The sequence below is a fragment of the Ovis aries genome, chromosome 15 (assembly GCF_016772045.2).
Source record: "Ovis aries strain OAR_USU_Benz2616 breed Rambouillet chromosome 15, ARS-UI_Ramb_v3.0, whole genome shotgun sequence".
NCBI lineage: Eukaryota > Metazoa > Chordata > Mammalia > Artiodactyla > Bovidae > Ovis > Ovis aries.
The window spans coordinates 81,892,764-81,911,119 of record NC_056068.1 but is presented as its reverse complement, the minus strand read 5'-3'; the positions used below and the strand labels follow the sequence as shown (position 1 = coordinate 81,911,119).

Sequence of the window (18,356 nt, the reverse complement as noted above, 5' to 3'; positions counted from 1 at the left end):
TCACATAGAAATTGCCAGAGTATCAGACAGAAGAATCAGTTCAGTTCAGTTCAGCTGCTCAGTTGTGTCTGACTCTTTGCGACCCCATGGACTGCAGCATGCCAGGCTTCCCTGTCCATCAACAACTCCCAGACCTGGCTCAAACTCATGTCCATCGAGTCAGTGATGCCATCCAACCAGCTCATCCCCTGACACCCCTTCTTCTCCTGCCTTCAGTCTTTCCCATAGATAGAAGAATGAGTAAATTCAAAAAGAGAACATTTTACTTAGAAGTATAAGGTGGTTGTGATTTCTGAGACAAATACAGCAGATCCCTTTTGTTGCTACTGGGAAGATACTTCCAGCTACATATGAGGACGAATGACTTGGTACTAAGCCTGAAAGTAGACGTAGTGCCCGCGCTGGCTGTGGAAAGACACGAGTGGAATACTGGTCTAGAAAAAATAGCGTCACAATTCTCCCTCTCTCAATTCCTTCACCTTTCCCCTTCTCTTTTTCTGGGCTTATTTACTACCTTTTATACGCAAGAAATTATTGGGTGGTAGCCATTAGATGGTAAGACTGAAATGACAAAGTTCCTGATTTCTCAGTTTATATTCCAGTAGAAAATACAGAAGGATAATATAAGGTTATATATGATAAGGTTAAAGATGTCAAAATGGATTAAAAACTTCCTCAATAATTACAGAGGATAGGAGACTCATCTTAAAGTCATTCACATCTAGGAAGGCTTCATAAAGAAGTAGGACATTTGAAATAAGGACTAAGAAATCTGAAGGAGGAAAGCAATAATAGTCCAGGCAGCTCTGATTTACTTGTTTCTCTATAACCTATTATGTTTAAGACAAAATTTAACAACATAAATTGGGACAAAAATAATTAATCAATGGAGACATTAAGAAATAAACCCAAACTATATATGACCTACAGTTTGATAATGTGAGCAAAAAACTAAGTGCAAGAATGAACATAACATTTTTTGAGAAAATTATAAAACAAGTTTAACAGAAGTAAAGTGTTCATTCAAGATGATATTAACAAGAAAATAAAGAAAAGGCTATAGTGGGTTTGAAATAGCAAAGTAAAGAGCTCTCATTTAACTTCATCGACAGAGAGATAGTCATGGCGCTTTAGCTGGAGAGCACTTGCGGCCTGGCAAGACTGTGGAAAGGAATTCTGCCCTCACTCCTCAATTTCAGACAAAGTCTTCTCCTAAAAGTGGAAAGTTGTGTATCTGAGAAAAACAACAGGAAGCGTGACTGAGTTCTCAACATATGATTTAAGCCTCTAAATTCAGCTTAAGTCAGTAAGTGCCCCTTTTTCTGGAAGTCAATTTGGGTTGTATTTCTTGTCTCAACCAAGTGATCCTTAATTAGTAAAAATTTAACTAAATGATATGCAGTAGTTGGTAACTGGGAAGACAGTGTAGGCTAAAGGTGAGGTTTAGTTCAAGGTTCTGAGACTAGGATATCGAAATAAGGGAGTCTTGCAATACAGTATTTTTGAGGAGGCAAATATTTTCTATTTTATGTATGCAGAGCTTGAGATGATGGCAACAGAAACAAATTCAAGTAGAAAAGTCATTAGGATGTTAGAACAACAGGCTTGGCATTTGGGGGAGACAGAGCAGTTAACTAACAGATATGTGATGGGATTTTCTCCACTTATACCAGCAAGAGGGAAGTTAAACTTGTTCAAGGGGTTACACACAGTGAGTATGAAAGGTACTGTCTGAATAAAGGCAGTTTACTGGTTTTGGATTTATTGTATTAGAAGTATTTTTCAGAGGCATGAACTTTCCGGGACAGCTGAACCTACACGAGAACGCTGATGACTTGTTCAGTTTGTGAATTTAGTCAAGCCACTAGTTTATGTTAGAAAAGCTGGCATTTAGAAAATCTTGTGAAATATTGGCTGCCTTAAAAACTGTTCAGTTCAGGTCAGTTCAGTTCAGTCGCTCAGTTGTGTCCGACTCATTGCAACTCCATGAACTGCAGCATGCCAGGCATCCCTGTCCATCACCAACTTCTGGAGTCTACCCAAACCCATGTCCATTGAATCAGTGATGCCATCCAACAATCTCATGCTCCGTCGTCCCCTTCTCCTCCTGCCCCCAATCTTTCCCAGCATCAGGGTCTTTTCCAATGAGTCAGCTCTTCCCATCAGGTGGCCAAAGTATTGGAGTTTCAGCTTCAGCATCAGTTCTTCCAATGAACACCCAGGACTGATTTCCCTTAGGATGGACTGGTTGGATCTCCTTGCAGTCCAAGGAACTCTTAAGAGTCTTCTCCAACACCACAGTTCAAAAGCATTAATTCTTCGGCACTCAGCTTTCTTTATAGTTCAACTTTCACATCCATACATGACCACTGGAAAAACCATAGCCTTGACTAGATGGACCTTAGTCAGCAAAGTAATGTCTCTGCTTTTGAATATGTTCTCTAGGTTGGTCATAACTTTTCTTCCAAGGAGTAAGCGTCTTTTAATTTCATGGCTGCAATCACCATCTGCAGTGATTTTGGAGCCCCCAAAATAAAGTCTAACACTGTTTCCACTGTTTCTCCATCTACTTCCCATGGAGTGATGGGACCAGATGCCATGATCTTCATTTTCTGAATGTTGAGCTTTAAGCCAACTTTTTCACTCTCCTCTTTTACTTTCATCAAAAGGCTTTTTAGGTCCTCTTCACTTTCTGCCATAAGGGTGGTGTCATCTGCATATCTGAGGTGATTGATATTTCTCCCGGCAATCTTGATCCCAGCTTGTGCTTCATCCAGCCCAGCATTTCTTATAATGTACTGTGCACATAAGTTAAATAAGCAGGGTGACAATATACAGCCTTGACATACTCTTTTTCTTATTTGAAACCAGTCTGTTGTTCCATGTCCAGTTCTAACTGTTGCTTCCTGACCTGCATACAGATTTCTCAAGAGACAGGTCAGGTGGTCTGGTATTCCCATCTCTTTCAGAATTTTCCACAGTTTATTGTGATCCACACAGTCAAAGGCTCTGGCATAGTCAATAAAGCAGAAATAGATGTTTTTTTTCTGGAACTCTCTTGCTTTTTCAGTGATCCAGCGGATGTTGGAAATTTGTTCTCTGGTTCCTCTGCCTTTTCTAAAACCAGCTTGAACATCTGAAAGTTTGCGGTTCACGTATTGCTGAAGCCTGGCTTGGAGAATTTTGAGCATTACTTTACTAGCGTGTGAGATGAGTGCAGTTGTGCGGTAGTTTGAGCATTCTTTGGCATTGCCTTTCTTTGGGATTGGAATGAAAACTGACCTTTTCCAGTCCCATGGACACTGCTGAGTTTTCCAAATTTGTTGCCATATTGAGTGCAGCACTTTCACAGCACCATCTTTTAGGATTTGAAATAGCTCAACTGGAATTCTATCACGTCAACTACCTTTGTTCATAGTGATGCTTCCTATGGCCCACTTGACTTCACAGTCCAGGTGAGTGTGAGTGATCACACCATAGTGATTATCCGGGTCGTGAAGATCTTTTTTGTACAGTTCTTCTGTGTATTCTTGCCACCTGTTCTTAATCTCTTCTGCTTCTGTTAGGTCCATACCATTTCTGTCCTTTATTGAGCCCATCTTTGCATGAAATGTTCCCTTGGAATCTCTAATTTTCTTGAAGTGATCTCTAATCTTTACCATTCTATTGCTTTCCTCTATTTCTTTGCATTGATGGCTAAGGAAGACTTTCTTATCTCTCCCTGCTATGTTTTGGAACTCTTCATTCAAATGGGTATATCTTTCCTTTTCTCCTTTGCTTTTTGCTTCCCTTCTTTTCACAGCTATTTGTAAGGCCTCCTCAGACAGCCATTTTGCTTTTTCACATTGCCTTTTCTGGGGAATGGTCTTGATTCCTGTCTCCTGTACAATGTTACCAACCTCCAACCATAGTTCATCAAGCACTCTATCTATCAGATCTAGTCCCTTAAATCTATTTCTCACTTCCACTGTATAGTCATAAGGGATTTGATTTAGGTCATACCTGAATGGTCTAGTGGTTTACTCCACTTTCTTCAATTTCAGTCTGAATTTGGCAATAAGGAGTTCATGATCTGAGCCATAGTCTGCTCCCAGTCTTGTTTTTGCTGACTGTATAGAGCTTCTCCATCTTCGGCTGCAAAGAGTATAATCAATCTGATTGCAGTGTTGACCATCTGATGATGTCCAGTGTAGAGTCTTCTCTTGTGTTGTTGGAAGAGGGTGTTTGCTATGACCAGTGCGTTCTCTTGGCAAAACTCTATTAGCCTTTGTCCTGCTTCACTCTGTACTCCAAGGCTAAATTTGCCTGTTACTCCAGGTGTTTCCTGACTTCCTACTTTTGCATTCCAGTCCCCTATAATGAAAAGGACATCTCTTTTGGGTGTTAGTTCTAAAAAGTCTTGTAGGTCTTCAGAAAACTGTTCAACTTCAGGTTTTTCAGAGTTACTGGTCAGGGCATAGACTTGGATTACCGTGATACTGAATGGTTTTCCTTGGAAACAAACAAAGATCATTCTGTCATTTTGAGATTGCATCCAAGTACTGCATTTTGGACTCTTTTGTTGACTATGTTGGCTGCTCCATTTCTTCTCAGGGATTCCTGCCCACAGTAGTAGATATAATAGTCATCAGAGTTAAGTTCACCCATTCCAGTCCATCTTAGTTTGCTGATTCCTAGAATGTCGATGTTCATTCTTGCCATCTCCTGTTTGACCGCTTCCCATTTGCCTGGATTCGTGGACCTAACATTCCAGGTTCCTGTGCTCTTTACAGCATCGGAACTTGCTTCCATCACCAGTCCCATCACAACTGGTTGCTGTGGATCAGCAGCTGCGACGGTGCAGAAGTGGCCTACAGAAGCTACTTCACGTCCAACATCAGGGGCAGCGGCTGAGAGGAGCTACCCCACTTCCAAGGTAAGGAGCAGTGGCTGCGCTTTGCTGAAGCAGCCGTGAAGAGATACCCCTCGTCCAAGGTAAGAGAAACCCAACTAAGATGGTAGGCGCTGAGAGAGGGATTAGAGGGCAGACAGACTGAAACCCCAATCACAGACAACTAGCCAGTCTGATCACATGGACCACAGCCTTGTCTAGCTCAATGAAACTAAGCCATGCCGTGTGGGGCCACCCAGGATGGGCGGGTCATGGCGGAGAGGTCTGACAGAATGTGGTCCACTGGAGAAGGGAATGGCAAACCATTTCAGTATTCTTGCCTTGAGAACCCCAGGAACAGTATGAAAAGGCAAAAAAAGATAGAAAATGTAGGTATATAATTTTATAATGCCTCTAGGAAAAGATACTGTATATAAGTTGATTTTGTGCAATTAATCACAGCAAATAAAATTGAAATTTTTATGTTTGGGAGATTGTGAAACTGATCATTACTATTGAGTTCATGTCAGATAAGTTTGGTATACAACGGTTTGTAATACTGTTTGCAAAAGGTAGTGAGTGAGTTAGTGAGTGAAAGTCGCTCAGTAGTGTCTGACTCTTTTCAATCCAATGGACTATACAGTCCACGGAATTCTCCAGGCGAGAATACTGGAGTGGATAGCCGTTCCCTTCTCTAGGGAATCTTCCCAACCCAGGGATTGAACCCAGGTCTCCAGTATTGAAGGTGGATTCTCAAAGTCTTGGCAATTATGCCATATCTTAAACTAAGATTATAAGCTTATGAGTAAGAGGGGTAAGTTGAAATAACTTGAAACAATTCTATACTTACTAATTCTATCCCTCCCCCATCTCTGCCCCTGAAGTTATAATGGAAGATTGATAGATTTGAATCTCCAGGGCCAATGGAAATTTTCTTTTAGTTTACAGGGGAAATCTAATGCATGCTTATTTAAATCAATACATCATTCATGACTGACAATCTATTTTGAGGTATTACTGTGTCTCCTCTCCCTATCTTATTGTCTTCTAGACTTTTGTATTCCATGTGTGGATTCTTTCATCTGATTCCTCCATCCTTCTTCTACGATATACTGCAGGTATGGAGAGAGGGTATATAGGGGAGGAGGACGTTTATCCCTTATCCGTAATGACCCTTCTACTCAGATTATCTTAAATTAAAATTTCCAAATTGTTATTTGTTTTGTTCTGTTGTTAAATAACAAAGAGGCGCTCCACTCCAAACTGCTCTCATTTTAAATGGAATCTCGCTGCAACCTAGTGAGCTGCTAGACTGCTGAAGTCTTCTGCAGCACTAACACTCTGTGATTCTGAATCTAAAGTCAACACAACTGAAACAAATCTATTATAGTATCAGTAAAGAGATTCACATTTATTGGAGATGTTACTATCTTAGAAATATGGTTATTTCTCTAGCACAAAGTATGCGATTAGACAGTTAATTAAACAGAAGCAGTGCAGACTCATGCACATTTGGCATTTGAGGGCCTAAAGTAAAATTCATGTGAGATACAAAGAACAGGCTATAAATGACAATATCTACATTAAACTAGAAATGAGTAGCTTTATACAATTCCAACCATATGCATCAATAGCAGAATTCTTTTGCTGATTTTGGGAACGGTTTTAAGTCTTGGATTATACTTTTCTTTGTTTAAGAGAATAATCCTGACGTGTGTGTATGTGTGTGGGTGTATGTGTATCACTTAAGTCTTAAGATTTTTACTTAATTTTCATTGGGCATGTCAGGAATTCAAACATCCTATTAGTATTTACAAAAAATTATATTAAGAGTAATTTTTTAATTAAAACTTTCAGTTGAGAGCTTACTACTAAATCAAAGAATTTCATGGATATGAATTAAAGCTTTATTTTACCTTCTAAGGTTTTAAAACCTCTGAAAAGAATAATTTTGAAAGTAAGATGTTCCCACAGAATTGGTCACTTACCGCTTGTCCATAATTCCTGTATGACACAGACTCAAAAGTAGACAACTCAACTACTGTTAGAATCACTGAAATAATTGCGACAATTATGCATATGATGTTCATAAGCATAGCACAGGTAAGCTAAAAAGAAGATATAGAGTGAATTTATTATACTCAGAATAAATGATATTGTTCAATAGTTTCTATTACTGGAAAAGGAAATCTAGTTGAAACTTTGATCTAGCTTCTGTAGCTTTAGAAGTGTTGGTATGCTTGCCATTAGCGTGAAACCCTTCTCTGGTTTATATGAAACCTGATTAATTTGGAGTAAATATCAAAACATCTTCATACCAATAAGCATAAATCTTCCATTTGGACTCAAAAATACTATATTTTACAATCTTCTGAGTCATTTGGAAGAAAGCCTTATAATATATGATTTGAACAAAAGGAGTTCCACATCAAAAAGAGAAAAAAGATGGAAAATGACTGCTTGTAGAAACAGGCTGAATAGGATTCAATTAACTTTAATCCAGGGTTTTAATTCTCTAGGGAAATCCATCAACATCTTTGGATATTAGTTTTTTATCTCTACAATCACAAGAGCAGACTAATTCATCTCTAAGGTATCTTTCAGCTCTGAGATTCCAAGGTTATTTTCCTTCCCAATATCTTTCTACCTATAATATAGATGGATCTTTATTTTGAACAGATTTTCTATTTTGTTACAAGGTACAATTGTGTTCTCAAATTAGAGTTAGGAAAGTGAAGTTTCACAACAGTATTGTGTCTATTTGTAAACTCATTGAGTTCTACTGAATTTTTTGCTAACAGTAAAATTCACATAAGGTTAAAAAAAAGGTATAACACCAAACCAAAAAAACAAAAGACCTCTATACTTAAACTTAGAAACCTTTATATAATATGACTCTGACATAGCATATCTGTCTACATTAAATTATATGCTCCTAGATTTTCATTTAACTCCTTTATCTAATTTACAGATAGGGTAGATTCCTTTATTGTTTAGATGCCCACTATGTTTTCATTAAAACCTACTTAGCTTTGTGCCAAGTGATTTCTAGGGTACACTGAACATTTTAACTTACCTGGCGCTGAGACGGATGCCTTGTTGCCCCTATTATGGAGATTCCTGAAATGATAAACTGAATATAAAAACACATATTTATAAATACTCATTGACAATGCTCATCAACTTAAAATATATTTTAAACAATTCCCTCTTCTAAGTCAATTATTTTTAGAATAATCAGAGTAGAATAATATAAAGAAGTTTCAGTAGAAGGGGTTAGGACAAATTTACATCTATAGTAACGAAGATAACAGTAGGGTCACTAATAGTAGAAACATGTAAGGGACAGTGTGCGTGACTCACACAGTGGCATGTAGAATGTGCCAGAGATGACTTAGACGGTCCTGAATCAGGGGCCAAATTTGCTTGTATCTGCACATGCTTCCGAAACTCAATTCTTACTTCTAATGCTATACTTCTGACTGAGATGCTATTACTGATTATGGTTACTGTGTATATATCCAGATATGAAAAAGCAGTCCATGAATCTACATTCCAACTTGTGTTTGTGCAAAATATATCTCTTAATTGAGACTGTAGCCATTATTAAGGTAACAGACGTGATTCCTATTTTTGCCTTTATTTTATAAAAAGAAGTTCCATTATTTCATACCACGCTACTTTGGCTATTTCCCAGAAGTGTAAAGCTATGCCATATTGTTTGAAAGTGGGCTGCACAATCCCTTTGAAATATTCCTTTTGTCTTATCTGTTTTAATGGCTTTGACAAAGATCTAAGGTAAAGGCTAATTTGTAGGAAAACAGTACTGCTACTGCACCGCACATACAGGAAGGCCACGCTCGAGGCTTACGAGCTGCTGGAGACCACCTGAGAGTACATGCTCAGCACTGCATTCTGTAGCAAAACTGCGGTTTCCAAGGAGGCAAAGTGCAGGTAACAACTGGTTCAGGATGCAAAGTGAAAACGCCCTGTGAAGTTTAAACTAGTGCTAACTAGATTACCAAACTATGTGCTTTACAAAAGGCCTTTCAAAGTTTATGACCTAAATGAGAAACTTTGAATTAAATTATATTTAATTGAAGTTTTAGATAACTTAATATAGGTGATAACTATGATATTTTTATAACATGATGATTAGAAACACCGAAGGACAGCAATCGTTTCTCTGAATTTTACCCGCAAATTCACTATTTTTCTCCTGTTGTTTTCCAAGGCAATGCTTTGACATCTGTAAGCCAACAAACAAAAGCAGAGGCTCTCCTGCAGGTGTCTTGCTCCTTTACAGCCCTAGCAAATGGCGGCATCTGACCTCCTGCTGCCCTCTACCATCGGTTCTAAGCACGGGTAAGTGGTTCCCTTCTTCCTTCCAACCACGCTCTCTCCTCCAGCTTTGAATCAGATGTCACCAGATGCCATCACCCACTGTCCCCTCTGGTTGACGTCATCTACTGACCCCCTACCTCGGTCACTGTTCTTTCGGCATGCTTAGTCACTCAGTCATGTCCAGCTCTTTGCGACCCCATGGACTGCAGCCCGCTAGGCTCCTTTGTCCATAGGGATTCTCCAGGAGAACCCAAGAATACTGGAGTGAGTTGCCATGCCCTCCTCCAGGGGATCTTCCCAACCCAGTGATCCAACCCGCACCTCTTACATTGGCAGGCGGATTCTTTACCACTAGTGCCGCCTGAGAATAGTAACACCTCTCAAGTCTCCATGTTAATCATCCCACTTTGTCCACCAACTCAGTTTTAATAATAATTTTAATAATAATTTTACAGTTTTAATAATAATTTTACAATTCTAATAATCCGCTGACCCCGTGTGGATCTATAATCTGAGCCCCCTACTTCTTTGTTATAGTCTCTCCTTCACCAGTTTAAATTCTATGACCAGCTATTAAAAACGCTTGCTTTTTTACATCTCGACTCCTCTGCACCTTTCTTGATCACAGTTGTGTGGACAGGCCAAAATCCTGGTTGAACACAGTTCTCCTTCTTCCAGGCCTGCACCCGTGCAGCTGAGCATGGCCTGAGACAGGTGCACATAACTGTCTTGAGGCATCTCACTACGCAACCATGTTCCAAAAGCTCGAGTCTTTAATGCTGCATGAAAGTCACACTGCTTTTCCACAATCCATGCACACTCTCATTTTTCCTAGGTGACCATTTCCTCATTCTTTTCTCTCACATCAACCAACCAATCCATTCTCCATTCACACTCTCAGAGCAGGATCCTGCTTTCTAATTTACTGAAACAGTTGAGGCCATCAGAAGGGAAGTTCCACAAGCTCCCAATACCCAATGGCCTGAAAGTTGCACTTTTTCTCTGTTCCTCTACCTTCCTTCCTGTTACCTGCTTTGACACTATTTGCATTAAAGATGGATAATCCTTTGTTGGGGGCTGTCCTTTGCATTATAGGATGTTCAGCAGCCACTTGGTTTGACCACTGGATGTATAGCCCTTAGCTATGAAAACTGAAAACGTTACCACCAAATGCCCTCTGAGGGGAAACATCTCCTCTAGCTGAGAACCACTGCTAGAGGAGAGCCATCCAGGCCCCCGCTTGTGTGCTGAGAGGCGTCCATTGCTTGCGTCTACGCCCATGATTCTAATACCCTCCTCCATCACTTGCCTCATGTCTCATCAGCTTCTTCTGGTTCAGTCCCCTCAACAAAAGACATGGAGCATCTTACTGAAACAAACAGCTGACCCTCTCCCGACTCAAGCTTCCCTCAGCAGCCTCATCACTCTACACCACATTACACCAAAACCCTTAAACAAATTGTCTGTATTTGCTGTCTCTAATTCCTCTCCTTTCATTATTTTCTACACCAATTCCAGTCAGGCTTTTGCCCCACCTCCCACTGAAACTATCTGTCAAGCTTACCATTGGCCTTCATATCGCTAACTCCAATGGTCAATTCTCAGCCCTTCTCTGATTTGACAACACAGCAGAATTAATATATTTGGTCCTTCCCTCTTCTTTGTTTACTTGACTTCCAGGATGTCACACTCTCCAGACCTTCCTACTACTTTACGGCTGTAAGAAGCCGCAGAAGAGCACAGGTGACGACAGATTGAAAAAATGTGTGAATATAGACGCATTGTATGAGGGCCCTAAGGCAAAGACCTTAACATGAAAATTAACCGTGCTAATGGAGATTACGCTTACAGTTCTGTAACTGTATAGACATGTCACCATATCTAAGGACAGCCCAGCCTGTGGCTGTCATCATGCATTCAGTCCTGTGTCAATGTCTCTTATAACAGCGCTGGCAAGTTAAAGGTGCTCAATAATCCTTTGTTTAAAAAAGGCATCTGACTTTGAATTATCAATGTGGAATTTAGTTACTTAACTCTCCTGAAAATTTCAGAAACTCTTCCTATGTTCTACTAGTGGCATGAATACTATTTACTGAATGATTAAATTAAAAAATGTGTTCTACTCACAATAATTCCCCATAAAAAACATCCTGTTTTATAAGTTATCGGTTCGTATGTCCCAAAGACGCCTTTAATTTGTCCCATATACAAAATCAGTACAAGATACCACATGAAAACACAGAAGGTGCCGATCATGATCTGGATAGCCTATGGGGAGAGAACGCTGTTAGTACTGAAACCACGTGATGTATAACAATTCCAACAAGCGTTAACCATAAAAAAAATTTAAAGTTTTTACAAAAGATGGTAGTAAAATAGAAATGCACGTAACCATGAAATTCCTGGATTGGTTAGTCTAAAAAGAGGGCCCTAACCAGGAAGTATTGAGGTTTACCCAACAGAAATGAGCCATACTTGGAGCATCAGACTGTTCAATAGAAATTCTGGTGAATTCTCCCATAAGAAAGTTGACAATCTGACTCTGTTGCTGGCTATCCTCTCTCTCAACTAATGACATGTCAGGAGAATACTGAGGGTACTTCTTTTCATTCAAGGCACACTTGATATGGATCTTGTTCACGAGCATGCTGAGATGAGATAGAGTCAACACAGAGATACAAAGAATACCCAAGGGAGACTTACTTGCCTAAGGTCTTTCTGTTGGATAGGGGATAGGTTAGGGTCAGGGAGAATTATTACTCAACTTCAGTTTGTCAAAAGGCAATTATAATCCCAGTAAATATGTACCAGTAAATTTCTGAATTTATATGTACACTTAATATTTCAAATACTAAATCACATTTTTAATCACTCTTTAAAAATTCCAGATGATACATTATTGTCACTTTCATTTTCATATAAACTTCAATAGGAAGCTATTCAATGTTTTGTGTTTGGTAGTTTCAGTTCTTTGCAAAGCACGTCATCTATGGAACACATGACGCAACTGATTAATACTAAAGGAAGCTAATATCCCTAATATTAATAGGGAGCTAATATCCCTAATATTAATAGGGAGCTAATATCCCTAATATTAATAGGGAGCTAATATCCCTAATATTAATAGGGAGCTAATATCCCTAATACTAATAGGGAGCTAATATCCCTAATATTAATAGGGAGCTAATATCCCTAATATTAATAGGGAGCTAATATCCCTAATATTAATAGGGAGCTAATATCCCTAATATTAATAGGGAGCTAATATCCCTAATATTAATAGGGAGCTAATATCCCTAATACTAATAGGGAGCTAATATCCCTAATATTAATAGGAGCTAATATCCCTAATACTAATAGGGAGCTAATATCCCTAATATTAATAGGGAGCTAATATCCCTAATACTAATAGGGAGCTAATATCCCTAATATTAATAGGGAGCTAATATCCCTAATACTAATAGGGAGCTAATATCCCTAATATTAATAGGGAGCTAATATCCCTAATACTAATAGGGAGCTAATATCCCTAATACTAATAGGGAGCTAATATCCCTAATACTAATAGGGAGCTAATATCCCTAATATTAATAGGGAGCTAATATCCCTAATATTAATAGGGAGCTAATATCCCTAATACTAATAGGGAGCTAATATCCCTAATATTAATAGGGAGCTAATATCCCTAATACTAATAGGGAGCTAATATCCCTAATACTAATAGGGAGCTAATATCCCTAATATTAATAGGGAGCTAATATCCCTAATATTAATAGGGAGCTAATATCCCTAATATTAATAGGGAGCTAATATCCCTAATATTAATAGGGAGCTAATATCCCTAATATTAATAGGGAGCTAATATCCCTAATATTAATAGGGAGCTAATATTCCCAATATTAATAGGGAGCTAATATCCCTAATATTAATAGGGAGCTAATATCCCTAATATTAATAGGGAGCTAATATCCCTAATATTAATAGGGAGCTAATATCCCTAATATTAATAGGGAGCTAATATCCCTAATATTAATAGGGAGCTAATATCCCTAATATTAATAGGGAGCTAATATTCCCAATATTAATAGGGAGCTAATATCCCTAATATTAATAGGGAGCTAATATTCCCAATATTAATAGGGAGCTAATATCCCTAATATTAATAGGGAGCTAATATACCTAATATTAATAGGGAGCTAATATCCCTAATACTAATAGGGAGCTAATATCCCTAATATTAATAGGGAGCTAATATCCCTAATACTAATAGGGAGCTAATATCCCTAATATTAATAGGGAGCTAATATCCCTAATATTAATAGGGAGCTAATATCCCTAATATTAATAGGGAGCTAATATCCCTAATACTAATAGGAAGCTACTCAATGTTTTACATTTGGTAGTTTCAGCTCTTTGTTTCTTTGTAAAGCAAGTGATCTATGAAGTACATAAATGCAACTTTAATATTAAAGCTGTGTTTTAGAGAAAAATTTTTGCATAGAAAACCCACTTTTGGGGGATAACAACCTTATGCATTTAGATTCAGACTTCAAGGTTTCCTCTGCGTCAGATTTGGAAGAACAAAATCATTTTCAAAGGTTCTTTGGATTTGACTGGGAGAAAATCCTCTACTAGATCTCAAAATCCTGGAGATTTTGGTCTTCTGCATTACAGGCAGATTCTTTACATTACTAAACAGAAACAGTACATGATGTTGAATTCAGTTAAAGTCTTACTTACCGCTAAAACAAGAGAATCTGCTGCAGAGACTTTCGAATAACACGCACATACAGCCATACTACCAGCATCTCCTCTAGAGGATTACGTCTCTAATCTCCGGTGATATCTCTACCAGCAAACTTCTACAAAACAGCACAAAACACAAATGCAAGCTTTGCTCAAAAGAAAGCACTTAGGTCACTTCTTTTCTTACTGTTTTGCAATTACTTTCCCAAACTCTGAAGCAATCCCTTTCTTCTCTCCTTGATTTTTTAGAAGGAATTTGCATTCACCTGTTTTGAGTTAGGTTTCCAGAACTGAAAAGCCTCCCTTTGACTAAAAAATTTTGATATATACAATATTACACATATTTTCTCTGAGTAGTGAACAGCGTCTCTGGATTATGAAGTATAAAGAAAACCTAGGGAATGGGACTGGATAAGGCGATGGCTACCCACTCCAGTGTTCTTGCCTGGACAACCCCAGGGACGGAGCAGCCTGACAAGCTGCAGTCCATGGGGTCGCTGAGAGTTGGACACAACTGAGCGACTTCACTTTCACTTCTTACTTTCACGCACTGGAGAAGGATATGGCAACCCACTCCAGTGTTCTTGCCTGGAGAATCCCAGGGACGGGGGAGCCTGGTGGGCGGCCGTCTATGGGGTCGCACAGAGTCGGACACGACTGAAGTGACTTAGCAGCAGCAGCAGCAGCAGCAGGAAATAAAACTAGTATTAGAGGATCTCAGTAAAGCTTTTAATAGCTCATTTGCAATTCATAATCAATTCAATGTAACTCATAATGCCATGTTTGCATTTTTAAAACCAAATTCTTGGACTTGAATTCGTCATGGGCTTGTGACTTTTTTCCCCCGACATATATTTGCTACCTAGTTCTTGTTTCTATAAAATGGATTTTTCTTCCATCAGACAACTGATTAAGTTGCTTCCACAACCCCAACACTCTAACTGTTATTCCTGCAGCTTCCCCTTGTGCTTAAATCACTTTCTTACTTATATGAACATTAAAAACCTGGCTGAATGCATCTCTTTCTGAGATTTCACCCGCTTGAGGATCTGGAATAACACTGCTTAATATCTTCTAACATGGCATACTTAGGTCAAAAACATGAGTTCTGTCACTCAGCCACTCAGGTGATCACCTAACAGATGATCTCAAAGCTTTCCTTGGACCTTCCAGAAATGAGAGAAGAATTTGACTAAATTATCTGTCATTCCCTGCACCCTTAAAATCTCATGAATTGATTATTTTAATGAAACTCTGGTTTCTAAATTTGATTTCCTGAATGTCTCTTAATTCTATAAAGTACAGAAACACAAAAAGCCAGGTAAGAATACAAGAACTGGGAGAGCAAATAGAGAAAACAATATTTTAATAGCTGAATTATAGCTACTAAGCTTTATATATTAAAACATCACTTTTGAGAAATGTTAAAGAGTATAAGCCTATAGGCAGTGAAGATCAATCACTCTATCATGCTTAACTTAAAGACAAAGAATTATAAAATTCATATATAGAGTAATGAAGAAAAGTCATATCTAGACTGCTATTATTTGCCACATTTTAGATAAAAGAAAGATAATAAAAATAGTAAGCCTTTTTGTATGTATAGAAAAAAGTCTTCACAGTTTATAGTGGAAACACCATGAGTGACTTGGGAAGTAGAAATTTAGCATCATTATAACTGCCATCGGGCCCCACCAAAACCACTCCAAATGAAGTATTCATAAAAAAACCAAGAAAAAAATTATGTGTGTTAGAAATCCTCAGCTTAACTGACCGAAGGAAGAGAGTGAGAAAGGCTGCAGTGTATTCCTGTGATACATGATGGTTAGAAACTAAAGAAAAAATTCTACATGCGGTTACTCTACAACCCAGTTAAAAACTAAAAGCAGAATATAAAAGAAAATTTATCTTCTGGTGATCCATCACTAAGCCAAAAAGCAGCTACAGGAAAGACCCTAGCCATTATTCTCAACCCCATCCTCACCCCTTAAATTAGCGCTATACAGAAATTCTGGAACAATGAGAGAGCTCACGTGGAGAAACCATTTCTCCATCTTCAGTGCCTTTAGCAGGGCTGCAACTCCTAACAGTCTTCAGAATGAAGCTCAGATCCTTTGGCAGGGCTCATAAAGCCCTTCATGAATTGCTCTGTGCTCAGCTTCTCAGCCTCACCCGGCCACTCTCTTAGTCTGAGCCCTAACGGTCGTGGCAGAAATGTTCTCTGGAAAGCCTCTGCTTCATGAGTCTGTTAAGATGGTCCTCTCTTTGATTCCCTAACATTCTGTGCATACTTCCTATCACCGTGTAGTCTTGACTTTTGATTTTCATGACTGGTTCCCAAGGTCAGTGTGAGCTCCCAGAAGTCCAGGAATTAATTTCTGTCTGTCCAGGGCCAGTCCTGCACTGAGACCAAGAGACTCAGACTTTATTAAATACGCTACAATGAGATATTAATCACCTCCCTCCAGTCAGAATGACCATCATCAAAAAAATCTACACATAACAAATGTTGGAGAAGGTGTGGAGAAACCAGTTCCAGAGGGAGCCCTGCTACACTGCTGGTGGGAATGTGAACTGGTGCAGCCAGTGTGGAGAACAGTCTGAAGTTCCCTTAAAAAACTAAGAATAGAGATGGCATACGATCCCGCAATCCCATTCCTCGGCATATATCTGGAGAAAAAACTAATTCGTAAAGATGTTCATAGCAGCACTATTTACAGTAGCCAAAACACGGAAACGATCTAAGTGTTCCTCAACAAAGAAATGGATAAAGAAGATATTATTCACACACATATATACAAATATATGTGTATATATATATGCAATGGAATATTCAGTTCAGTTCAGTCGCTCAGTCGTGTCTGACTCTTTGCGACCCCATAAATTTGCAGCAGGCCAAGCCTCAGCCATAAAAAATAATAATAAAACGCACCTTCAGCAACAGGGAAGCCCTAGAGATTATCGGTCTAAGTTAAGCAAGTCAGACATTGAAAGGCATACATATCACTTCTCAGGGGAATGTTTAAAAGATAGTACAAGTCAACTTATTTACAAAACAAACTCACAGACAGGGGGGCGGGGGGAAACTATGGTTACCAAAGGGGAGAGGAGCACGAAGTTAAGTGAGGCGTGCAGGATTGCCGACAGATGCCGCTGTGCACAAAGGAGATAAACGAAGATTCACTTTTCAGCAAAGGGAACAGGTGCAGTATCTGTTCACGTGAAACTCAACACAATATTATAAACCAACTACAGTTAACAGGGAAAAAAGAGACTGGTTCTGCGGGTGGGTGGGGGGCGAGTCCCAGCCTCTGCAGACAGCGGGAAGGAGACAAGAAAGGCGGGTGGGCGTGGCGAGGCGCTGAATTCTGTCTCCGCGCCTCCTTGGGGCTTTCAACAGTTAACAAAGTTCAAAAGCAAAGCGACATCATTACCCCTCATTTTACTTGCTCACGGTCCTTTCGCCCTCCCTGGCCCCGGCCCTGGCTGGCCACGGCACCGGCAGGTCACCCTGCTCCGGAGCGGTCGTCCCGGCTGCGTCCTCCCGCCAGTGCCCCGCCCCGGCTCTGCGGGCGCGTCTCTGTTAGCCGCGCCCTCAGCGCCAGGTCCCCAGACCCCGCCAAGCCGGCATCCTGGAAAGTTCAAGGGGCCTGGGATCCCGCCGGCCCTCAGGCTCCTCAGGCAGCGCAGGGCTCCAACGGCAGCCTCGCGCCCCCGCGCCCCCGGACCCTCCTGCGCCTGCGCGAGAGCGGGGCGCGGGGGAGGGGGCGGCGCACGCGCGGACCCCGGGCGCCCGGCCGGCCACGGGCTGTCTAGTGCCGCACCTCTAGTGAGGGAGGGCTTCTCCTCCAGCGGGGGCTTGTCCTCCAGTGGCAGCTTCTCCTCCAGTGAAGCTTCTCCTCCAGCGGAGGCCTCTCCTCCAGCGGGAGCTTCTCCTCCAGCTAGGCTTCTCCAGTGGGGGCTTCTCTTCCAGCGGGGGCTTCTACTCCAACGGAGGCTTCTCCTCCAGCGAGGCTTCTCCTCCAGCAGGAGCTTCTCCTCCAGCGAGGCTTCTCCAGTGGGGGCTTCTCCTGCAGCGGGGTCTTCTCCTCCAGCGAGGCTTCTCCTCCAGCGAGGGCTTCTTCTCCCATGAAGGCTTCTCCAGTGAGGCTTCTCCTCCAGCAGGGGCTTCTCCTCCAGCGGGTGCTTCTCCTCCAGCGAGGGCTTCTCCTCCAGCGAGGGCTTCTTCTCCCGTGAAGGCTTCTCCTCCAGCGAGGCTTCTCCAGTGGGGGCTTCTCCTCCAGCAGGGTCTTCTCCTCTAGCAGGGGGCTTCTCCTCCAGTGAGGCTTCTCCTCCAGCGGGGGCTTCTCCTCCAGCGGACGCTTCTCCTCCAGCGGACGCTTCTCCTCCAGTGGAC

General features: G+C 40.6%; 1 protein-coding gene across 1 annotated transcript in view; it reads right to left on the bottom strand.

The window, feature by feature from the left end:
* The window catches only part of MS4A13 (membrane spanning 4-domains A13), a 28,065-nt gene extending 10,369 nt beyond the window's left edge, over positions 1-17,696 (bottom strand). Inside the window, exons 1-5 of the mRNA XM_004016514.5 lie at positions 17,395-17,696; positions 13,955-14,076; positions 11,342-11,482; positions 7,947-8,003; positions 6,859-6,978 (exon numbers count right to left, since the gene is read on the bottom strand). Coding sequence (XP_004016563.1) covers positions 6,859-6,978; positions 7,947-8,003; positions 11,342-11,482; positions 13,955-14,011 — 375 coding nt within the window. The 5' untranslated portion in view covers positions 14,012-14,076; positions 17,395-17,696. The remainder of the gene's footprint in view (positions 1-6,858; positions 6,979-7,946; positions 8,004-11,341; positions 11,483-13,954; positions 14,077-17,394) is intronic.
* Positions 17,697-18,356: the final 660 nt, after the last annotated feature.